Below are 25,668 nucleotides of genomic sequence, written 5' to 3'. Positions count from 1 at the left end.
TTTTTGATACCGGGGATTGAACTCAGGTCCTTGAGCTTGCAAGGCAGGCCACCGAACCGCTGAGCTAAATCCCTGGCCCTATAGTAGTTGTTTTACTGGTGAGCTGGATGAAATGCATCTTCAGAATCCTTAACAAAGGGCTCTAGGCATCCAGAACCAATACCAAAAAGAAATCCTGTGGAGGGTTTCTCTGACCTATTTATTTAGAGGTAAACTCAGCCTTGCCAAGCATAAAAAAGATTGGGAAAGCGCACAGCTTTGCCGTGTCACTAGTCTGTATCGTGGGCGGGCACATCCTTACTCACCTGGAAAACTTCTCTGGTTTTTCTTTAGTGTTCCTTTCTCAGCTAACATATTCGATGTAGTTGTACTTTGCACAGACACTAATTAGAGGGCCATCAATATTGGGGTCCAGAGGCTTCCTGACAATGCATCTGTCACCGTGTTGTCTTAATTGGTTTAAGTGTAATTGTCATTAAGCAGCAATATAGTCTTCTGGAGCTCTGGAGAAGAATCAGCCCTTTTTCCTACCTCCATTTAGTTTCCTCTTGCTTATCGTAGCCAGTGTTGTTAAGGGCTTTTAGATCTCATTTAGGTTTTGGTCCAAGTCCCTCTTCCTGACCAGTGCTCTGCAGTTGTGAAGATGTCTGTTTCTTCAGCGTGGGTTCACAAGCATGAAGTCTGGCTCCTGTTGCCATTGTATGACGCTTGCGAGCCTACTACCGACTCATCGTGAACACCTGCTGAAATGCGGAGTTTGTTCTCTGTTCCCTTCAGTAGGGGAGACAGAGTCTGTATTGTACCCTCCGGAGTCCTTTTTCCCCCAGTACTATTAAACCCAGAACCTTCACACTGAGCTGTGCCCCCTGTTTTTTTTACAGCAAAACATTTATGTCATCCTTTTGTGCTTTAGCCTTGAAGAATGGAGTGAATTTAAATGGTTATCTATGGAAATTTTCATGTTTACCAAAACAGTTGAGTTTATTTTAAGTCATAGATAATTATTTTTGGTGGTGGCTATGAAACTCAGGACCTTGTATATGGTAGGCAAGCCTCCTACCACTGAGCTATCCCTAGAGCTGTATTTTAAATAATTTGGAAATAAATGCAGAAAGTCTAATGCATATCAGTGTGTGCATTTGCGGTGTTTAATCATTAGCTGCAGAAGACAGGCAGGGGAAACAGCCATGCTTTTCAAGCCAGTCAGGTTGTTGCCTGTGGAGACCCCTTTCCAGCCACTGTTTTGGGTTTTTTTTAGTGCTGGCTATGATGGAGGTTATGCCTGTGTGATGAGACATCACAGTCAGGTGGAGGAGACATAGTCTATACATCTGGAATGCGGTAACCTGTGGCTGTTTCTTCAGATACAGGATATAGTCAGAGTCAGAGAGGGCTTCATGGAGCAGGGGGCCTGAGCTGGTCAGATTGGACTGTGTCATTGGGTCTCAGTCTGCTGCATATGGACACCACTCATGAGTGGTCCCGTTTTCAGTCAGATTTAGCTGATCTGGGGTGTACTTGGGTATTGGGTGACTCTGCTGTGCCACTGAAGTGGAGCCCCCACGGGTTAGATCTTGAGGACGGAAGGCACTCCAGGCAGGTAGATGATGGAGCTCAGGCTCAGAGCCAGGAGTTTTTGGGAGCTTGACTGGCGGCCAGCTCATGTGAGGAGAGAGGAAACGTGCTGGAGGGAAGGGTGGGAGCTGGTTTGTGAAGAATTTGTAGTAGGCCCTGTAATCAGAGCTTCATTCAATAAGGTATGTAGCGAAGGGACTTCACGGAGCATTTTCTAGTGTCAGGCACCCTTCCATATTGACTCTTCTAGTCCTCAGATACACAGCCATGTGCAAGATCTGGCCCTGGACCCCAACTGATTGTATGTGAGTAGGGAGAGGAACATTTCGGTAATCATCACATAATTGCTGGAAGAGAAATATTCAAGCTGCTAGCAAGGTGGCTCACAGCTGGTACATGGTCTAGCACAGAGATGAAGAAGAAAGGCAGTGTATCCAAGAGAATGACTCAGAAACTGAGGTGTTTGGGAAGGCTGGGCAGAACATGTGCAAGGCTGATGCCAGGTGGGGGCACTCAGAAGCTGGAAGACTCCTCTACTAGGTGTGAGTATTGAGGATCTGTGGGGACGAGGAAAGCAAGAGCTTGGCAATGGTGCATGGTGGCAAAGGTGTTGAAGGGGGTCTTCTCTTTTTGTAGCGATAACCTGGGACTGACGGTGCCACTGACAAAAGGAATTCAGGGACAGGCAGGCTAGCATGGCAGTGAGCTGAAGCTTTTGAAGGAGCACATGCATTTATGTTAGATGTGTGAACTTGCAGTGTGATTGGGACCACTTCCTTTGGGGAAGAAAAGACTCATTCATCAGTCACCTTTTAGATGCTGCCATGTTCACAACGAGTTCATAATTTGTATGTCTTGCTGCCAGGCAGCTCTCAACCACCAATGGTTCATGCGTGGCTGTCCCATGCTGCCCAGTGGTGGTTCAAGCCGGTGGGAATGTGTTAATAGAGCATTGGTCTCTGGAATCCCTGCCGTCCTCTCCTCTTCCCCTTAGATGAGGAATTATCAGTAGCTTGTATCTCACATTTCACTTCTGTCTGGTTAAGAAGTTAAAGCATTTTTCCCTGTTGAGTGGTTTTTGTTGGATTGTCCTCAGAGCCCTTTGTTTAAAGGGGCCTGGATCTTGAGCTACCAACATTCTGACCTCTACACACCACTCCTTCCGCTCTGGCCTCAAGGGAATAGCACAGAGCATCAGGAAGACCACATGTGTAGAGTAATACATAGTTGGTAAGAAATAGACCACATATTCTGGCTGTGTCCTTTCTTTAGCTCTCTGGCATCGTAAATTCTTTCTTTCTTTTTTTCTTTCATGTACCTTTCTCTATTTCTGAAAGACAGTGTGTTCCTTTTCAACTTTGTTTTCTGTGTAAGCTGGTTCCTTTCACTTAGAATTTAACCTTACAAATCTAGTCACAGTCTAGGAATTCAAACATTCAGTGTCTTTGTAGCTAATCAAGTTGTCTTATTCCTGAGGGACAGCCTGAGTCACTTCCGGCATGTCAAGTTGGGCCTGATTGTTTTGGTGCAGTAGGCTAGAGTATGTGCTCTTGTGTGGGCTTCCTTTCTCACTAAAGGGGGTGATTCTGATTGCTTCCCGCAGAGCCTGGGAGCCAGGGCCATATCAACATTTGCCTCTGCCTGTGCATTACCAGGCTGAAGGAGACTCGGCCATGAGCATTGTGTTTACTGGAGGATCAGGGTCAGATAGAGGGGCAGCAGTACACTGTGAGACAGCACATCTCTCCTGGTAACTCTGTAGACCATGTGTGCCCTTCAGCCCTGTCCTGCATGTGGAAAGCTGAGCTCTCCAGGCTTGGGACTCGGTGTGACAGGATAACCTGCAGATGATATAGTACGTGCGTTTACTAGAGTTTGTCGTTTGAGGGGAATGCCACTATAGCTAATAAATGAAGCACTTCTGAATCAGAGCATTTCTAGTTTCTTTAAGAAATCTCACTTGATCGCTTCTCGGCCTTTTGGCTAAGATCAAGTGAAGAAATCTCACTTGAGATTGATCTCCTATAGATGTATCATACATGTATTTGAGTGATTTGAGTGATTACATAGTTTTCAGAGCTTATTTTGGTCACTTCTACAGTGAAACATTAAGGGAGCCATTGCTACAATCTCAGGAAGACCATGAACCTCCTCAGAATCACATGCTTCTCTTTGTGGTATGGGCTCATTTCCAGACCCCCTCTCCCCAAGTTGCTTTACAAGAGGAAATCAACCCTTCGCTTCATTGCTGCAGTGGCAAGAAGCACCCATCTCATCATCTGGCCATCCTGTTGTCCTGGTGGCCTCTCTTGTCTTTGATGGAGAGTCATTTGTGGGAGTGGCAGGCATAGAGCGGAATGAGTTCTCCTGTTTTCTAAGTGGGTAGAGCCAGAGAGTGCCATACATTTCAGCAAGAGCTTTTCACAAGAAGGCAGTGTCTGACTGTTGAAGGTGAGATTTAATTGTTTCAGCAAATCACTTAGTCTTTAGGGACTTTAATCAGTCAGATCTGAAGCATGGTTGAGGTATAAGAAAGCTTGCGCCTGTAAGACATTAGTTCTCAGGATCCCAGCAGCACCTCTCTGTCTTCTTTCTGTGTGGTGTTTGTGTGTGCTGTTGCTTATACTTAATTCTGTTAGTGATCTCTTTAGTGAGAGAACTTAAGGTAACAGATTGGTTCTAGCAGCATAAAAGGAAAGCAAGATTTTGATGCTCAATTTCTTACTATAATTTTCTCATTTGAAATTGTCACTATTGTGCCACAAGAATGTGAACCAGGTTCAGAGCCTTCTGTTATCCAGTTGACATTTTCCCCTTTTGGAGTCACTCATCCAAACAATGCCACAGGGGTGGTTCCTCTCCAAGATTTCACTTCTCTATTGTTTTAGGGCCCTCTTCATTTTCATTTCAGTCCCTTTTTGGAACCAAGTGTGTCCTTTTTTTCCAGATATACATCAGGGGATGTGCGGGTGTGGGACACCCGCACCTGGGACTATGTGGCCCCCTTCCTGGAATCGGAGTTTGAGGAGGATGAGCCTGGAATGCAGCCATACGTCTCCTTTGTGAGAATAAACAGCTCGCTGGCGGTAGCAGCTTATGAGGATGGTAAGTAACTGCAGCCCTCCTCCCTATTAAGGCAAAAAAAGCTTTACAAAAATTAAGCAGCTGCGTCCGGCTCTCCCCTGTAATCCCTCCATACGTACACATGGGCACACACACATATTCTCACACATACAGTCACTCCTGCCTTTATGTGAAGAAGTTGGCCAATAACCCTCAGTGCATTAGTAGGCATTGGAACACGGTACCCATTAAAACTGGTATTTAATTCCTACTGGAACTGTCAGGGTGGGTGCCAGTGCCAGACATGACAAGGCTGGCCAAACCATCTTAAGCAAATAACTTGTTTGGTGTAAAGTATTAAATATACTTGGCCTAATTTTCCTTTAGCCTCTGCTCTGTCCAAAAGGAATAGTGATAATGGGATAGATGTAGGTAATTTATGTCTAATAGAGAAATAGAGAAAGAAAAGTCAGTGCCTGGCACTTAGATACCATATAAGATATGTTGTCTCTGTGGCACTAAGAGGATTCTTTGTGTGTGTGAGCAGCCGTGGGTTTAGCGAACTACGTAAGAGTCTAAAGTTAGTTTCACAGAAATAACAAGACAGCCGACAGTTTACAGCCAACAGAAATAATAATTTCAATGGCCATTCTACCCTATATGCCTACCACTCATGCTGTTAATGTCCATTGTGGAAGGAAGTTTGACTCTCCAGAGCTTTGTGCCCCACTTGCCTGAACAGTCAGACCACAGTGTTTCTGAACATCAGCATTCATGTCATAGCACAGGTGTCCTGCTGCAGAGTCGGGTAAAAGGTGGCTCAGTGGGACAAATCTGAAGTAAAGTAGCTAATGGGGAATCTTATGCCAGTTAAAAATAAAAATTAGAGCTGAAATCTTGAATGTTTTTACTTTATTACTTAGCAGCATGAACTCTATTCCCTTGGTTTGACGTTAGACAGCATTTATACTTTCTGTTCTTCAGCCTATAGAATTAAGCTGCTTCTGTGGTGTGGTTATTAATATTTCATATGTTTTGAGATCCTGGATAACTAGCATAAGAGCAGCCTGAGCATGAAGGTTGTTTTTTCCCAAAAAAAAACTGTATAAAAATTGTACTATTGTTAAGTCAGAATCATGCAGTTTTGGAATTATCTGCAGCTTCCTCCTGCCATACACACACATGAATGTGCACATACATTTTCTTCTGCCAATAGGGAGACTGAGGTTCAAAGGAGCCAGCTGGATAATTTGAGGTTGGAGTCAGTAGTGAATCCAGAACTGACTGGATCTCTCAAGATACGCTACAGCTGTAGTGCTGTTCTTGTAATACCAGACACAAAATCCTCTTGTAGAAATGTGCACCCAGTTTATTTGTACCCCGCATTTGGTACTGAGGATTAAACCCAGGGCATAGGGTATGGTAAGTACTCACTCTACCACTGAGTGACATGCCCAGTTCTGGTTGTGTATTGTTGGTTAGAACTATCTTTGCCTATCTTATCCCTTTTGTTACACAGAAACATCAGTGACAACATAGAAATATGAAGAAATATTTTCTTTGGTAATTGTCCTAATTCAAATACTTGGATTAAAAATTTTGAGAGTTAAAATTCAAACAGCCAACGTGTAAAAGAAAACGGGTCAACAAGTTTAAGTGTTCGCTTCAAATTCCCCGTGGCGGCCCTTTCACATTTTAGACACAGCCTGCTCTGTCTTTATACAGTGCTTTCCTTTACCTTGCTTTTTTCATCTGATGACGTTATCTTAGTGTTTTCTGTTCATACTTACTCTTTTCAGTGCCTGAATAGTATTGCATCATGTGGCGGTGCTGTAGGTCCACTGTTGGTGCAGACTTGACCTGGTCATGATAAATTTGTTCATGGGTGTGCATGGGGTGAATTACTAGTCACTGAGTGTGAAGGGTATGGATGTTTGTTTGGATAAATACTGCCTAACTGACCTTAGGAGGACTTTGCCAGTTCATTGTCTCACTAAAACTATGTAAGAGGGGGCTGGGGATTTAGCTCAGTGGTTCTGCTGCCTGCCTTGCAAGCATAAGAACCCAAATTTGATCCCCAGTACCAAAAAAAAACAACCTATACAAAAGTAACAGTTTTCTCATATATGTCTGATAGGAAAAAATGATATTTCCGTGTTCTTTTGTTTACTTTTGTTAATTTGAAATGTATATGAACATCTTTTGTGTTTTGAGTTGCATATATTTTTTTGTGCGTAAATTGCTTGTTCCTATCTTTCTCCATTTTTCTTTTTCTTTCTTTCTTTTTTTGGTACTGGAGATCGAACTTAGGATCTTGAGCTTGCAAGGCAGGCATAGTGCCACTGACCTAAATACCTGGCCCTCTCCATTTTTCCTTTTGGTGATTTTTTTCTTTTTTCTTTTTTTTTTTTTTGACTGAAAGAAAAGGACTAGGGAAATAACCTGGTCATAAGTATCTCACATGTTTTTTTGTCATTTATTCTTCAGTGGGCTATACGGTTTGTTTTTCTTGAAGGGAATTTTTTGTGTATGTGATTTTCATTTTTAATAAATGAATTAATTTTATTTTGTAATTTAGTAATTTTGACTAATTTCAAAATGACATAAGCAGTTATACTTTGAGAAATTTTGTTTTCATGTACTTTTGCTGAGTTCATTCTAAGATAATTATATTTTTTACTCATATATCGTTCCAGTATTTTGGCATGGTAATTCAAATAAATATGAATATCTATTCTTATTTTCCCTTTTTCTTTTTAACAAAAGGTAGCATTACCTTACATTGCTACTTTGTTCCCCATCTTGGCTTTTTTCGCGTGCTAATGTATATTGAAGATTGTCCATATCTGCGTAGGGAACAGGCCCTCCTTAGAGTTCATTATTTCTATTACAGACAGTGCTGGAGTGAGAAGCTTTGTACAGATGACATTTCATGTGGGTACAAGAAGGGCACTTTCTTGTAGGGATTTTTGGGACAAAGGATAAATGCAAATGGGATTATACTTATTTGTACGCTTACTTCTGGATATTTATCAATTTCATAGGAAATGGTATCTGATTGTAGTTTTGATTTACATTTTTCTTAGTGTGAGAATGATCCAGTCTTTTTCATATGTGTATTTGCTAGTTATAGTTATTTTTTTCTTCTGTTACTGTTAGGACTTTTTTATATTTAAATCTTGATTGATAAAGAGTTGAGTTCATCCTGGATTAGTAGAAAATATGGTCCCAAATACATCTTTTCCAGTATCACATGGGAAAGCTGATCTGAATCAGGCATGGTGACACAAGCCTAGAATCCTAGGTACTTGGGAAGCTGATGCAGGAAGATCACAAGTTCAAGGCCAGCCTGGGTAACTTAGCAAGATGCTGTCTCACAACAGGTGTGGGCTGTAGCTTAGTGGTAGATGCTTGCTGGCCATGTGTGACATCTTGGGTTTGGACCCTGTTGCCACAAGTGATCAGTCAGTGGAGCCCATCTTTGCCTTGCTGGTGGGATGGCTCCTTTGATAAGCTTGCAAATATAAACCTCTTTTGTGTTGGGATTTGCTCTTGGACTCCGTGTTATGTTTCAGTTGTTCTGTCACTGATGTCCAGATCATCCAGTTTTTCAGCTTCATCCTTTCAGCTTTCATGTGACCCTGGGAAGACGCTTTCTTTACTCTGCGGTTAGGTAAACTCCACAGTGCTTCCAAGGGTGAAGTGTCTATGTCAAATTCATTTTGGTGTTAAGGGTCATTTCTCTTATGACAGCTCTCTGTTTTCTTGCTCCTATCTCATGCTGAGCTTGTCTTTCTAGTTTAATCCTGGTTGTTACTATTTCTGTGATTAAACAACTTCCTGTTTTTTCTGCAGACCTCAGGTGGCATTGTCTTTGGTTTCACTTCAGTTTAGCAGATTGACACTATGATATTTATACCAGTGTATTCATGAATAGCTAATTCTGGGCAAAGACACATTCAAATAATGAAACGCACATTTCTTTTTATTGCTCCTTTCCAGGAACAGCAAACTGGCACGTCTTAGGCAAAAACATGGCAAAAGAGAAACTTACCTTGTGGGGTCTGCCATATAAATTTTGTGACTGCCCCACAGAAAAGGAGAGTAAGATCGTAACATGAGTTAATGAGCTTTAGCTCTGTGGTTGTGCCAGAGTGAAGGTCTTGTAGCCATCAGTACCCCTCCGTGGTCTATACCGCATTCTCCATAGAAGGAATCTTACCTAGAAGGGAGATGGGACACTGCTTCAGGAGAAAGCCAGGCATCCCTGTATCCTTTTCCACCTCCTTGCCCTGTAGGAGCGCTGTACACGCACCTGGGGTGTTGAGATTTGGCAAGGTGATCCACAGTTGTGATTTTTTGAATTCCAACCCACTGGCCTCATATTTCTTCTGCCTTGTTTCCGATTGTCAGCACTGGCTGTCCTCCAGTTTGATTTTACCACTAATTGTGTTGCACGTTACCGTACTGAAATGAATCAAATCAAAATGCTTTTCCTGGAGCATTAGATAAAGCAGGCGAAGGTTCTGAGTAATGAGCAGATGCTGCTAATGCAGGGACAGCAGAGACCTTGCCAGGACTCCATCTGCTCCATGCTTGCCTGCCTTTGGCCTTGAGCCATGGCATTAGGGAATGGCAGTGTGCTGCAAACCCACTCCCTGTTCGGTTTGTCTTGAAAACTCACTCTCTGGTGAGAAAGGGGATTATATACTTCTTAGGTGCAAAGAAGTTCTTATTTGTCAGCCTAAGCGGGTAGAGGAGAGACAAGGCCCAGTGAGTATTAGCATGTGGAACCTCGGTAGGCAGCCAACAATCTTCTTTCTGTGGTACACCATCACAAGCAGGGAAAGGTGGCTTATCCACTCCCACCGCACTTGCAGCGCAATTGTCTGAACACACACAGACCCCATTGTCCAGGGCTGAGTCTGCCCCGGTCCCAAGTGACAGTGATTTCTCATTTACTGATATATTAACAATGGGTAGGAATGAATCTCTCCGAGCTTCTTCTTAGCAATAACCAGTAAGACCATGTTTTTGTCAGCTCTGGAGACTCAATGCTTCTAGAAATTTTATTCCTAATCAGTTCTTCAGTGGTTTTGCTTGTATCTCTTGATTGTTGATGACAGTTGAACGCAATATAGTTTTCCCTCCTCTTTGACCAATGTTGAAGTCTTGGAAGTGGATTGTAGTTAACATGCTCAAGGCTTGCTTGGGAAATGCCTAGTAGAATTGACCATGGATTTTGGAGAATTTTGCTTCAAGCCCTTTTCTGGTCATTTTTCTTGAAGTTTCAGTAATCAAATCTTGTCTGATATCTTGCCTGTCTGTAGGTTCAGGAGTATTTTTTTTGGGGGGGGGTATTGGGGATCGAACTCTGGTCCTGGCCCTTGCGAGGCAGGCTGTGGCACCACTGAGCTAAATCCCCGGCCAGGTCTAGGAGTATTCTTTTTCAAACACTTTGCAAACAATACAAAATGAGACAACTTCCTGGCACCCCCATACCAGCAATGGTGCTTTGATGAAATGGGGTGTGTTTATATATTCAAACAAATTTCTTAAGAGGAGTGATCACATTTTAAAGATATTTAAAATCTTATTTAATCTTATTTAAAAAGATAAGTGCAGAATTCTAAGCTGAGAGGTTTGGGTATATTATTAGGAATTGAACTTTAACTCCCCCAGAGTGCTCTGGGTGTTAGATTTGGTCTAACAGACAAGCCATGCTGCATGGTATGTTGCCATATGGTGCTGGATAAACTTGTACGTTTTTTTGTTTTTTTTTTTTTTCTTCCTGGAACTGGGGATTGAACTCAGGACCTTGCACTTGCCAGGCAGGCATGGCACCATTGAGTTACATCCTTGGCCCTAAGGCTGTACTTTTAAAGGTTTTTCTATTCTTCAATGAGAAGGGCCTAAGATTATACAGTACTCAGTACTTCACGTATGCATCATAACTGACCAATGCGACAGTGTTACTGCAGTGGTCATTCAGAGACCATCCTGAGGGGGTTATGACATCTCTAGGAAAACATTTAAAATCTGTGTATTTATGTTTCTGGTAATCTAAAAAAAAAAAATCAAGATTTTTGGACCCCTTAAGCAAACCAAGCTATGGGATCTGAGTGTGTGGCTTTGTGTATTGTGCAGCGGGCTCTCACAGGCTGACCATTCATTTGCGTGCCTGTGTTGACCTTGATGTTCATGCTGAGGGATCCGAAGATGAATTCCTAGGTGTCTGTGCAAGCTCTGAGCTTTAAGAAACACCGTCTTTTAGGCACAGAAGAGCATCTAGGATAACTTTTTTTTTTTTGGTACTGGGGATCGAACTCAGGACCTCGCGGCTTTCGAGGCAGGTTGGTGGAACCACTGAGCTAAATCCCCGGTCGTCTTTGAGGATAACTTGAAGTTACTAGTAAAAAATAATTCACAATAGTTTTTTTCTTGCAGAAAAAAAGTGGCATTTTAAATATAGGAAAAGAAATACAGTATTAATTCTTTGGTTTATTGGGGGTGGTTTTACTGAAAACTGACTTAGTAATATACAGTATTCACATAAATTCAAAGTCTCTGTCCTATCTTATTACAGTTGAGGTTAAAACTAAAGGAGTAGTAAATAAAGGAATAATAAGTAGCACACAATAGCTTTTGGGAGATAGTTTAGACTAGAGAAATAAAATGTCCATGTTCTTAAATGTACCTAATGACAACTGAACATGAATTTGATTTTTTCCTAAGAATAAATCATATTTTAAGTGTCAGAATTTAATTTCCCTCTCAATACTTAGAATTTTGGTTGTAGCATTTATTCCATTCTAAACCCTTGGGTTTTATCAAAACAGAAATAAGTATATTTGTGGAGTGAATGTATTTTTGTTTTAAAAGCAAAATAGCTGCTTGCCTGCCTTTTCAGTCAGAATGCCCCTAGGCAGGCCCCAGTGGGGTGGGGAGGGAGCTCTAACAGGTACAGCGCCAGGAGGAAGTTTGAGCTTGAGAGAAGCAGCAGCCAGGTGGTTTGGAAGGCTGGTGCCGCAGAGACTGAGCTAAGTGTAGACACAGGGTGCCAGCTTTCTCACTACTGGAGAAGGAAGGTGAATGTGTAGAAGGAGGATGGCCAGAAAGAACCCTGTGGGACTAGATTAGGACAGGAGATACCAGTGTGGAATCCATATGGTTTTCAGTATAGACAGGGAAGTAAATAGAGGGGGGTGTGTGTGTGTATGCATGCATGCATGCATATATGCATGTATGTACTAGCTTTGCTTCCTGAGAAGGTGTGGGAGTAGCCCAATAGCGGTGAGCACAGCTAGTACCCAGATCTTGAAAATACTACTCTCTGCTAAAAGCTCCTTGGAGAATTGGCCAGGGCAGGGAAAGAACAAAATAATCTTAGAACATCTGTTTGTACCAGGAAATAAGGAAGTGTTGAGAGTAACCGATTCTAACCATTGAGTAAGGTAGGAATAAATAACAATACACTGATGAAGAGATGAATAAAAAGTGAAAAATTGCTTAAAACAGAATGTCACTTAATGAATATGTATGATAGTATTTGAAAATCACTAATTGGTAACCCTCATAATAATTGAGAAAAAAATTCAACTAGTATGTAAGAATGAGATGAGGCTTGGGATTTTTCCATGGTCTCAAAGAATATCCTTATATAAAACACTTACTGAAAGGGAGAAGAAAGTAACTTTGCAGTTGAATTCCATTAGACAACTCAGGAAGCTGAGGCAGGAGGATTGCTGTGAGTTGAAGACCAGCGTGGGCTACATAATGAGTTCCAGGTCAGTCTCAACTACATAGTGAGACTCTGTCTCAAAACAAAACAAAACAAAAGATTAAAGTTAACTTTGTAATTAATGGTGCAAACCAACATCCTGTACTACATGATAGGATGCAGTGAAGGCGCAACACAGAATTACTTCAGTGATAGGCCAGCCAGAGATGCACAGCCTGGCGTAATCATGAGGAAACATGGACAAACCCAGACTGAGGGACATTCCACAAAATGGGTGCTTGCCCTTAAACTGTCAAGGTCACGAATGTCAGAAACAATTGAAGAAACTTTGGAGCTGAAGGAGATGTGAGACTTGATGACACGGCCCCGGGCATCATCCCGACGGGGGTCCTTTCTCAGAAGGGACAGCACACAGTGGGAGCTGAACAGTGAGTATATATACAGAACTTCTTGCAGCTTCCCTGTTATTTTGAAATTGTTCCAAGATAAAAAGTTAAAGAAAAAAATGTGTTTCTTTCTGGTGAAAATAAGATAATAAAAATTGGATTTAACCTTCTGCTTCAAGCAATTGGAAAATGAGACAAAATCCCCCCTCCGCCCAGAGTACTCGCAGGTACAGTGTTTATTGCAGACTGTAGTCTTAACCACCAAAGTTTGCCATGAAGTCTTGCTCTTACTATTTTTTGGCATTGTTCTAGTAAGTAGTCTTGGGAATGAAAGATATCATTCTATTTATATAGTATTCTGTTTTTAGTAGTGGGGTTTCCATTTATAAAATATAGTAATTCTTGATTGAAAATTAAATGAACACTAGCAATGAGCTACACTTTTTTTCTAAGTAGAAAATGTATTAAACCATGGTTTTCAGACATTGTGATCCCTAGGCGAAGCAGAACAAGGTGAGGCCTCTAATTACACTAGCTTCCCCACTGGAAAAAACTTGGGACTTGGAAGGACCTCAGCAGAGTCTAGGGCTTTGCTGAGTTCAGGAGACACCAGGAAGCGTTCAGGGACACTGAGGTGGATAAAATTTGTGGTCCTGCATATGAGAGAGGAGTTACACAGAGGGAAACGCCAGAGATCTGCTGAGGACTCCCTCTGGTTAGTCTGTGCATGTGTGAGGGTAAATGCCTGCTACCAAAGAGCTACCTGAAAGGAGAAGTTGCAACAGTTCTTGGAACTCTAGCAGAGCTGGGGATAGTAAACATCTCCACCAGGAAGAATGGAAAGACCTTTTAAGCTTGTTGCATGGAATGCTCAGAAGGGTATCACGTTTTTATTCATTTATTTTTATTTTTTTTTTTATTTTATTTTATTTTTTTTTTGGTACTGGGGATCAAACTCGGGTCCTTGCGCTTGCAAGGCAGGCCACCAAACCGCTGAGCTAAATCCCCAGCCCCTATTCATTTATTTTTAAATTCTCCATGTTTTCTGTAGTTTCTTCTGATAAAACAAAATAAATTTTTCATATGGGTACAATTTGTAAACTATATATTACAATGAATGTATACAATTTTTTTTGTTTTTCTTTTTAAATTTAATTTTACTGATACTTAATGAGCACATTCATCATGGAGAATTTGTACCTGTACATCATGTATCTTAATTCGTTTTTTCCCATTCTCCTCCCCTCCCTGCAGTTCTTCTTCCCTTCCTTGTTTATAAAATCTTTGTGTTCATTTTTCCTTCTATTCCTTTTCCTTTTCCCTTCCTTTCTCTTCCCCTGACAAATACAAGTTTTAAATGACTTGCCTGTGAACATGCTGCCCGCCCACCCACCTTGCAGTGTGTGCGTGCATGCTTCACCTGAGCACTGCCGAGGCAGGGAGAGCTGCCCAAGCAACGGGCCCTGGCTGGAGGTGCCCACACATCGCCAGGAGACAGCGCCATTGCCAGGGTCCAGAGTCCACTCTGTGCACTGTGGCGTCCACCGGGCCTTGGGGGACAGGGTGGCTCACATGTTTATAAACTGACCTCGACCGTCGTTCTGGTTTAGACCTCCAATGGGCCCCAAGCCTCAGGTGTGGACGATGAGTGGATCACAGTGGATTCAGCCATGGGAGTTCACAGCTCACTCTGAGGCTAGGAGGTGGGGCCTGGTGAGAGGTGCTGCTGGGGGCGTGGCCCGAAGGGCGGCTCCTCCCTGTTTCCAAGCAGTGAGCAGCTCTTCTCAGACCCTCCTACCATGCTGTTCTCTGAAAGCATGAGGTGAAGTAACTTGTCTCCTTAAAATTGTGGGCATCAGGTACTTGTCCCAGGAATAGGAAGATGAACAAGGCAACTATGAGTTTAAAGAAAATTAACTGGAGAATCTCAAATTACATCTGTAGTGCCCAAGAATTTCCTAAGCCCTGATTCAGCTTCATCCTCTGATGTGGAAGTGAAATTCCTCCTCTGCCTTCATCTGTCTCTCGCACGTCCTCCCGGTTTCCCCACACCTGTGCTCCAGGTTCACATCCTCCTTCCTGCAACTCCTGTCACTGCTGTCCTCTTCCTTGCTGCTGTGAGCATGGACACAGCGTGTGAGCCCGGCACGCTCGGAGCAGTGGTGAGGTCCACTTCTCGCTGGTCACACTTTGACTGGGTCCTTTGCTAGTTCAGGACAGGGCCTCCCAGCCTTGGCACAGTAACACTGGAGCTGGGCAGCCCGTGGTGCGGAAGTCCGTGGTGTGGAAATCCGTGCTGCGGAAGTCCGTGCTGCGTGTTGGGGGTGTCGGGCAGCACCCCAGCCAGTGCCCAGCATCCTGTGGTCAGCCTTAGAGGTGCTGAGTGACCACAGGCCACGGCCACCCCTGGCTGACAGTCCTGGCTCCTCAGTGTCCCCACATCGGCATCTGTGACCAGCATCAGGGCAGTGGCGGGGTATCGCATTTTTAGTAGAAGTAAATTAGCTTTAGACTAAAAGCTACCCAGAATCTTTCTTTAAAAAGGCTGAAAAGCAAGTCCCCAAAGAATCAAATTACCTATTTTAGGTGTCTTAATTTTACATTAGGACAAAACCCAACAATGTTTAATAGAACACAACAGGACCCAACAACTCAAAATGTCAGGTTTATGGATTAGGTCCTCTAATACAAAATGAAGCATACAAAGGAGCAGGAAAATAGGACCCAGACTGAGGAGAATCCAATCCATCAACAGAAAGAGACCCAGAAGTGACGGTCAGTAGTAGTAGATGAGAATATTAACACTGCTATTATAAAGAGGCTGTATAGCTTCAAAAGAGTGTAGGAAAATATGGGCACAATGCAGAAAGTTGTATAAGATACTTTAAAAAGCTCCAAATGGGACTTCCAAAAGAAAGATATAATTTCTGAAATGAAGATACACTAGATGCAATCAGTGGATTAGACAGCACAGAAGAAAAGATGAGTGACTTTGAAGATGAAATAGACACTGTCCAAAAGTAAGCAGAGAGAAGACTGGAGGAAAATACCAGAGTTTCGGGACTTGGGACAGCAACACGTATTCTTATGATCAGCAGGAGCTGAGAAACATCATTGACAGAGACTTCTATTCCAGGAAATGTTATAGGAAGTCTGTCAGAAGGACATTGATAACTAGTAAGAGTTTGGATCTACACAAAAGAACACACTGACTGGAATTATAAACAAATAAACAGATACTTTATTGTTTTAAAAATACTTTTACTGTCTAATGCAAAAATAATACATATTAATGGGGTTTAGAACATGCATGGAAGTCAAATGATAAAAACTCCTAGCTAGCCAGGTGCAGTGTTGCACACCTGTAATCCCAGCACTCCGGAGGCTGAGGCAGGAAAATCACAAGAGGCCAGTCTGCACAATTTAGTGAGTCCCTGTGTCAAACTTTAAAAAATTAGAAGGGTTGGGGGTATAGTACAACATTCCCTAGGATCAATACCCAGTACTACAACCCCCCAAAAGAAAGCCAACTTTATCTTTTCCATGAATTAAGACTTTCTGTAGGTTTATTTGTCTTGCTTTAACTTGAGCCATTTGTTACTTTTATTGAAAGAGAATTAACTAGTAGTATGATTTCAAGATCTTTTGAGTATTTGGAATGGGATTTCTGAAAACTACAAATATCATCATTGGAATTTTCACTGTAAATCTGAGGAGACAGTTGGTGGTGTGACTACTGATAACATTTGTAGGCCAGTAACCCATACCACTAGTCCTAGATGCTCAGGAGGCTGAGGCAGGAAGATCATTTGAGCCCTCACATTTGAGGGTAGCCTGGGCAGTATAGCAAGAACCCATATCCAAAAAGAAAGAAAGAAAGAAAAAGCGTAAAATGTAAGTTAATGATTTTTACTCTTGTTAATGTTACTCTTGTTAATGATAGCCTTCAAAATATTATTTTTACAAATCCTTTTATTACAAAAGAATTCAAAATACAGCATTAGAGTGAATAGTATGATGAGCCCTCATACATCATCTCTCAACTGATAGATGTCACCATTATTTTAAAATTACATGTTTTAAGTATTTTTGATGATACAGGTATATTCCTCGTAGGAATAAACAGTATCTAGAAGAAGGAAAAGAACAAAGAGGTAAGACTTGCTGAACACCAATCGTAGGCCAGGCCCTGGACTGCGATGTCCTTTTCTCATCTGCTCCAGGGGAAGTCATAGCAGTGATGCTTTTGACTTGTTCAGAGTTTAAGTCACCTTAACCCGCCAATGAGCCATAAGTAGGACATGAGTTTTTAATTTGGCTTTGTATGTCAGAATTTAACATTGATCATAAAATGATGTAGATTATGACTGGAAAATGAGATTATTAAAAAGGCATGTATGCAGATCACAGTAGTTTTTAAAACAGTGTTACATGTAGACAGAACTCAAGTGTATCATGAAAAATGTCTTCTTTTTTTTTAATCTACCATTATGCAGCATCCGCAGTCTCTTTCTTGGAATTTTCTACTTCTACCTGTATCTGTTATGTTCTCATATCTTCCATATCATGCTTATTTCACTAGTTATGTTGTAGGAGGAATTGACTGATGTCAGAGGCTGTGTGCACAGTGATACTTTTTCACATTATCTGCCTTATTGTACTTTCCCTTGTAGAAGAGTTGGTCCAAATTTTTTACTTCTCCATCAACCTGTTTTTCCTTTGACTCTGTTAACCCTGAATTCTTCCATTTGATCACATTGCCATAGTCTCATAGTGTTTGCCCTCTTTTCAATTTACTATGTCTTCATCTCCACCCCACCCCACCCCTGTACCAGGGATCAAACTCGGGTTCTTGTGCTTGCGAGGCAGGTGATGGCACCACTGAGCTAAACCCCTGGCCCTTACTATGTCTTCATTTTCAAGTGTTCTTTCTTTTCTGCTTTGAACTTGAGAGTTACTCAATATAGAATTCATCTCTCTTCCTCTCTTCTTGACTCCATTTTTGCTTTGGTGATGACATGTCTGGTCGCTGCTTTGCTTATACCCTAACCAGTCACTTCACTGGTCCTCAAGCCCATTCAGATTCTAATTTCAAATGTAGCTTCCATAATATTTCCTATTTATTGTTTTTCTGCCGTAGGCAACAGAACTCAAGTGCTGCAGTGTGGTGAGCTGGCATGTGAGGATGACAAGCAGCCTCCAGGGAAGGAATACATTTAGCTCTTTTCTCTTGCAGGATTTAGCCCTTCTTCATGACCCTTGTCTGCACTGATCTTAGTCTCCCACAGGTACCTCCCCCATGAGAGGAAAGCTGCTTTTGTTCTCTCAAACTTTACGTTTCCTTTATGGCTCTGGCCTACAGTTCAAGTTGACTTTATGTGTAGAGTTAATGAATGAAGAGGTACAATTTAGTGAGTGCTTTGGGTATATTTTAAATTTTTGTTAGATTGCCTTTTCCCTTGTTGGGAAATTTCTTTCAACTCCTGCTTAATTTCTCATAGGCAAGTGTTTGTTTACATGGTAGAAATTGAGATTGCCAGCTGTCTTTATAAATAGCTTCATTCATTGTCTCTGAATAAAGTTAATTGATCCTATTTAACCACTGTGACGCTGAGACCAAGCTTCAGGTGTTCATTGGGCAAGCTCAAGAGGATAAATCATGGCAAAAATCAGTCTAGTCGAGAAGGGACCAAAGATCAGAAGACAAACTTTGTAGTTCAAGAAGTGACCAGTCTATGACTTTCTAAACTGTTAACCAGTTTTAAATTTTATGGCGCATGGAGAGGATTGAAAGGAGGGGCAACACCAATTGTGTTGTTTTCCAAAACCAGTTCAGTGGTTATTTACCTTTCAAGCAATTAACATAATTACCATTATGCTAAAAAGTAATTTTGGAAAGTTCTGCCCTGAGCTCTTACAGCTCCACTGGGACAGTTTTAGTTGGGACTTATCTTTTTGATGGAAGCGTAATTGCGATTTTGGCTTTGTGCACACAAACAGAAGCAGCTAATTGTTTAGGCAAATAGCAGATTAATTTAAATATGCATCCCTAATAAAACAAAAATGGTATCCATTATGGTCCTTGTTCCCATGACGAGGAATATAAATATTCTGTGTAAGTACCATTAGGTGGAGGTCTTAAGGATTGTCAACATTATTTCACAGTGGTAGCACTTTCCAGATACCGAGTAATCTTTACAAAAGCTAACATAAATCAGTTTAAACTCATTTAGATCCCATTTCCACTATTCGAGGTTTCATTACCACACTCTGGCTGGCCTCCTTTGGGAGGGGGGAGAGGCACACTCCAAACTGGCATGGGTGCCCATCCACAGCTGCTGAGCAGGCTTTATGTCTTCTCAAAAGGCCCGCCCTCGTTACTCATGTCATTGTTAATGACTGTTCCTAGTCTAGGGTGAACTCCAAGTTCCTTCAGCCCTGCTGCTGCTAATCAGGACAGAGGGTCCTGCGCCCAGGGAGCAGGTAGGATTGCCTGGCCCTGCTCCTGCCTCCACTTTGGGGCTCTGACCCTCACTCATTGTCTTCTTTCAGATTTTTTGAAAGACCCAATTTCTTCTTTTGTCTGCATCCTTTTCACATTTCTTATTAGTAAAACAGTATTATTGTGTCAGAATTAAACATATTTATGCAGCTGTTGAGATTTGTTTCAAGAAACTTGTGCTATATTTTCCATTCTGATGTGCAGGAAAATGAGGGAGGGCTCTTACGCTTTGGCTCTTAAGCTTATGCCTGGTACAGCAAATGGTGACAAAGATCTGCTTTTTAGATCACCGAAAAGCTGCACATAACCTTCCTTTGCCTTTGCTAGGATCTTTCTTGTTTTGCTTGGCCTAACATGGAGGATGCTTGTGGTGGACAACAGGTATGTCCTTGCTGTGAGGTCCCTCCTTAGTCACTCTAGAGGAAGGCAAGTTCATAAGATTTGAGTTTATCTTTAGGCCTCAGCTGATTAAACAAGGGATGGGGAGCCCTTTGTGGCCTGGGAATAGAAGACTCGTGAGATGGGGCCGGCTGCTGTTCATATGCAGTAGGTCTCAACCTATCACTGAGTTCCATTCTGGGAGAACATTTGTAAGTCAGATTCACGTGTAATCTAACAAAGTGAGTCTCTTACTCAAGAACAAGGGAAGCTGGATTGTGGAGAAAAGAAGGAAACTTGTAGAGAGAATTAAAGACAACATCTGTGCTTCAGGCAAGACAGAGCCCTGCCTTCCTTTCTCACATACCTTCCTGGTTCTGATCCTTTATAATCTCCAGCTGCACTTCCTGCCCTTGGGCTCTGTTGACATAGCCCATGTCTTTTCAGTGGGTTTTACTTCTGTGCTTAGGCTAGTTTCACTGAGATTTCTGTTTCTTACAACCAAATGTTCCTTTGCTGAAACACATGACAAACGCTCAGCAAGCCTTTAATGATGTACAGTAACATTTAGCACTGTGAATTCAGTATAATAGGGAATAGAGGAGGAAAAGGACACAATTTTACCACCTGGTAAGTCCATAGAATATTAGGAATCAAATCCATCTCAGAAGTTAATTTCTTTGATTTTGACAGGCACTGACTATACTGTTCCTTACTAGTCACACGGTGAATGTGGACCCTGAATGTCTGAAGACTTAGCTCCTCCTTTTGGGGAATCTGAAAATAGTGTGACAACATGACAAAAAGTCAAGCTTGCATAATACTTTCCATTACACTTTGTATGTATCTCTGTTGCGTTGTGTTTTACATTTTAGTCAGATGTTTGTTTTGCTACAGTATGTGTTTTGTGAGAACAGGGATCATATCCTTTTACTCTTTGTCTGCTTCCAGATGGAATGCTTAGTAGATGTCACTAGAGTGCTAGCTCCATGTAGTCAGAAATTTTTTTGTTTTATTTCATCTTATTCACTAATATCTCCCATTCTTAAAACTGTGCCTTGCATAAAACAGGGGCTCAATAAATACTTGTTGAATATATAATTTTGCCTTTTTGGCAAAATATACAAATGATAACTACATAATTATAGAACATTCTCATAATTCAAGTATTCCCTGTTAAGTTCCTGAAGTTTTGAGGTTGTAAAAGCAATTATGATATAGCTATATTAACTAATAAATTGATCAGTTATAAAATTAGCCTTCAGTCAAAATTGCTCCTTCCTGTTCGCTACTGTATCTATATGTGCCTTGCACACTTGGGCCAAATATTCAGCCACACAGTTCAAAATGAAATTGCAAAACTTGAAGATTTGCAGGATTTTACGATGTTTTTGATCTTGGAAAGAGCAGAAGTGGCAATTATGTGGGTAAATTGAAATGACTTTTTTATTAAATCACTACAAGATAGTTGCTTGCTTATGCAGAAATAACAGTGTATGTAAGGTTTATAACATAACATGGAAATAAAAAGTATGACAACCATAGCACAAAACTGGGAGGAAAGAAATGGAACTGTGGTGCTGTAAATGTGAAGTTCTTACACTCTGTGAAGTGTTCCAGTATCCCTGGAAGGCAGGCTGTGGTAGTTAGGGATGTATGTCAAAATCCTAAAGCAACCACTATGGTAAAATGACAACAAATTTTGGCTCCTAAGCTAACATAGCAGTAACAATGGAATAAACACATACTCCACCCAAGAAATAAAAAGTGAAGGAAGAAGCAAAGAACAGTTAGAATAAATAGAAAAATAGCAGGTTTAACCAATCTTATTAGTAATCACATTAAATATAAATCGTATAAACACCCCAGTTAAAAGCAAGACCAACTATATGCTGTCTGCAAGAAACCTACTTAAATATAAGACACAAAGCAAGATGAAAAGATACATCTACTAACAGTACATAATCTAAGGAAAGCTGGAGTAGCTATGTCAATAGCAAACAGTGAATTTCAGAGCAAAGATTCTCTCCAGGGTAAAGAGAAGCGTTACATATGATAAAGGATCAATTCTCCTAGCAGACATAACAGTCCCAAATGTATATGCATCAAGAGTGATGTTGGAGGCCTGGGCAGTGACACCAACAGCCTTGCAAGTGAGGACCTGCCCATTGTTCATACTCTTTCTGAGGTGCAGAAACTGAAAAAGATAGTGCAGTAGCACAGAGAGGAGAATCTGACCACTCCACTAATGGAGCCCAAGGGTGTTTTGTTTTGTTTATTTGTTTTCCAAAAAGACCCTTCTCAGGATAGCTCTGTGAGACTCATCTTTGTTGTAAAATGTATTTTATTGCATCCAGTTCTGTTGGAAAAGTGAAGCCACAAAACCAAGACTTGATTAATAATGAAAAATGTGTTTATAGATAAACTCCATGTGTGCTTAGAATCAGTTGTGGTTAAATGGCTTCCACACTTGGCAGAATATGGGCGAGTTTAGTGGTGTGCATCAGTTACTCATCAGGCCCATAGTTATTTTATGCACTTGTAAATGCAGCCACTCATCCTGCACTTTGTTAGCTAAATTCTAGCTCAGCCTAATCAACATCAAGTGGCTTTGGACCCTTTGTTTAGCCACTCAGAGCTTCTCTTTCTTCTCTTATGTAGAATGAGTTTATGCTCCTCCCAAGATAGAAGGGAGCTCTTTACAAGAAGAGAGGAATGAGTTGTGAACACTTGGGATCTTGATACAAGTAGCAGTTGTTTATTTCTCTTTACTGTGTTGTGATATCTCAAAACAGCTGCAGTGCAGAGTATTTGGAAGAGGCATATGCTAAAAAGAGACATCTTGGAATGGGAGGTCTGTCACCTAATTTAAAGAGTAGAGCCACTGGCATTTTTTTATAGCCCGTCTTTTCCCTCTGAGTCAGGATGGAAAGAATTTACTAAAATATTTGTCAGGGGAATGTGGTGTAGAGCCTTTTTCAATCAGCTTATCTTCTAAATTTATCATAATTCTTAGAAGAGTACACTGTGTTTTACATTTGAATGTTTAACTCGTGGAAAGCTCTGGTTTTGTTTGTAGTCACCTATTTAGCCTACTGACAGTTTGAAAGTCTTGCAAAATGGCCGTAATGTGTTATTTTCTTCTAACTCTTTATGTGTGCTGAATGGTACTTTATAGCAAGAACCTAATTTCAAAGCATTTGCAGTTTACATAGAAAATACAAAGGAAGAAAAAGGAAAGATAGGAAGATACAAAGAAAAGTGAAGAGCTTTATTCTGGGCAACAGGACATTATAAGGAAGTACAATGATTTGTTGATGAGCAAAGAAATTAGCATTACTGATTAAACATGCTTTATTCACAGCAGACACTGTAGAAGACATAAAAATTAAAGGTAGAAAGGAATAGCCTGTCCTCAGCATTTTATACGGTTGGTGTCTAATCCACCCAGCAGTCCTGTGCCGTAGGTAATGTCATCTCCGGTTTTACAAGTGGGGAAAGCATCTCACAGCTGTGGCATAACTCCCTCAGGTCCTGCAGCTGGCAAGCAGTGGGGCTGGATTTAAACAAATAGCCACAGACTCTGCTGTCTCCACATAACTATTTCTCACTGAATTTTTAAAAATAGGATTATTTTATAATTGTACACATGAAGTGAATTTAAAATTGTTGTCTGCATTGTTTCTTTTTACCTAGGATTTCTTCATATTTGGGATCTGAGAACTGGAAAGTGTCCTGTCCATCGCTTTGAGCATGATGCGCGAATACAAGCACTGGCCCTCGGCCGGGAAGGTGCCATTGTTGCCACTGCATCTGCTTTTGACGTCGTGATGTTGTCCCCGAATGAGGAGGGGTACTGGCAAATAGCTGCAGAATTTGAAGTTCAGAAACTGGTGAGCTCTTATTCTGATCATTTTGTTTTTCCTTCTTAGAATCTCTGAGTCTAATACAAACAAATAATAATGATGTTAACAGCTCCCGTTTACCTCGGTCTTCTTATGGATCTTACAACCATAAATCCCACAACAGCCTTGCGAAATAAGTGGTATTATTTTCCCCACTTGCCAAGAAGCCAAGGGATGTGAGAGCAGTGGATTGACTTGCCTCAGGTTTCAGAGCTAAGATGTGATTCAGACCTCAGTGCTGGATTGAAGTGTAGCTCAGTCACACCTGCCTAACATGCGTGAGATCCTCACATTCCCCACTACTGCACAAAACAAAACAAACTCCAGAGCTGACTTCAGGGCTGGTGTTCATTGTAGTTCTCAGCCTCTTTCAGCCTCACTCCAGTTTCTGGCCAAGTATGTAAGTGAAAATGAGTTCAGTGTTGTCTACCCAGTCCATATGGAAGAAAGTTTCCCAACCTACACTGTCTTCATCCCAAGATTGTGTCACCCGGAACGATGAGCAATTTTTGAGTGAACATAGATTTAAGTCAGTGGTAAATGGATAGCTGTGTTCCAGGATGTTGTATATGAAGCCTGCTGACACAAGAATTCTTTATGTAGAACTCATTTTAGGGCTTTGCTGTATGTGAACCTCTGTGTTTGTATGGTGGAAGATGATTCAGTGGTAAGTAGTGCCTGAATCTGTCTTTGCCGAATTGGATTTAATCTAAAACTTGATTTTGGCACCAGTTAGGAGAGTAAGCAGAAAAGCCAACATTGAACCATGCATTATTAGCCTGACCTGGAACCAATCCTTATTTCTCTCTCTCTATTCCCTGGTGGAAATATTAGATTTCAGTAACTTAAAAAGCCGTGGCATCACCACTTCACCTCCCCGAGCTTCTTGGTGCTTTAAACATTGAATATCTGCAGTCTGTGTTTAGGGTCCCCTCAAACTGCCACCTCCTCTCATCTTGTCTCAGGGTTTTATTAGAAAAATGTGGAAGTGCGCTATATCTGTTTTTTCTCAAAACTACTGTAGTGTGTATTATGTGGTCTCTGGCTAAAGAACATTATAGGCCAGTGGTAATTATATGAACTGAGACAATTACTTAAGATACGAGTCCCCCTGTAAAGTGTAAATCCTGCCTTGGCAATAAGGTAACATCTTGGCACAGACTGGAAGCTTTTTGAAGTAGTTTATAGCTCCCAGCAAATGGCACAACCGCTGTCAGTCTGAGCCCCTTGGCCTGTCACAAGTCCAACTTCAAGATGAAGTTAAACAGCCAACTGAGGATGTCCACTTTGGGAAAATAAGTAAGTTTTCGCAGAGAGAGGAAGCAAGTAGCCAATGCTGGAGGCATGTTTTATAACACTTTTTATGTATTACTTCTTACGCTGGCTGAGGACCTGCACCAAAGGCACTGAGTATCCCTGGAAAAGGCACCCCCTGGCCTGCAGAGCTGAATGTGTTTGGCTTCCCCAGATACTGTCCCTGAATAGCAGTGGCAGCATTCCCAGGTTTGCAGCACTGGCCTAGAGCGCCTGTCCTTCGTGATGGACCTACGGCCGGGGATGTTGGGCTGCCTCTCACGTGGTTGGGCCCAAAGATTAGCAGAGTCCCCGGGATGTTTACTCTCTTTCAAGCTCCTCTGGACGGTCTTCAGGACTAGGCTTTTGAACTTGTCTGGCTTATTGTCAGGGCAATGGTGTCCTTTTACACCATGGATTTTCATAATTACATGGTGTGCCTCACCTTCAGCATTTATGCTCTCACCATTTACTCAAGGACCTTATATAAACTGCGCTAGGGAGAACTGTGCCTCTTATGGATAGAGAAAAGCAAATTATTTTTTAAAGGTGCTCCTCAACGCATGCAAATTAGAGAAAGTGTTAGCAATGGTGGGGTCGGGAGCACTGCAGTGCTGTGCAGTGGGCTTCCTGCCCCTGGAGGATCATTGCCTGACATGGAAACCCAGAGATAGCAGAGAGCGCAGGTATTTTCAACTTTTTGGCAACATAGTTTTAATATTTTCACAAACTTATTAAACTATGGGTGTGCTAATTTGGAACGAGTGAATTTTTTTTGAGTCTTTTGTGAAAAATAAAACTTTTTAAAAATAGCTGTTGTACCTC

The 25,668-nt window shown here is 41.5% G+C and overlaps 1 protein-coding gene across 2 annotated transcripts in view; it reads left to right on the top strand.

Annotated features, from left to right (window-relative positions):
* Positions 1-25,668, top strand: part of Fbxw8 (F-box and WD repeat domain containing 8) — a 105,122-nt gene that overhangs the window by 41,329 nt on the left and 38,125 nt on the right. For both annotated transcript variants that reach the window (XM_010604104.3, XM_010604103.3), the window contains exons 5-6: positions 4,523-4,680; positions 23,342-23,538. In XM_010604104.3, coding sequence (XP_010602406.1) covers positions 4,523-4,680; positions 23,342-23,538 — 355 coding nt within the window. The remainder of the gene's footprint in view (positions 1-4,522; positions 4,681-23,341; positions 23,539-25,668) is intronic.

The sequence above is a fragment of the Fukomys damarensis genome, unplaced genomic scaffold (assembly GCF_012274545.1).
Source record: "Fukomys damarensis isolate Sample0158 unplaced genomic scaffold, DMR_v1.0_HiC HiC_scaffold_12, whole genome shotgun sequence".
Taxonomy (NCBI): domain Eukaryota; kingdom Metazoa; phylum Chordata; class Mammalia; order Rodentia; family Bathyergidae; genus Fukomys; species Fukomys damarensis.
Note: the sequence above shows the minus strand (reverse complement) of the source record. Positions and strands in the feature narration are given on the sequence as shown.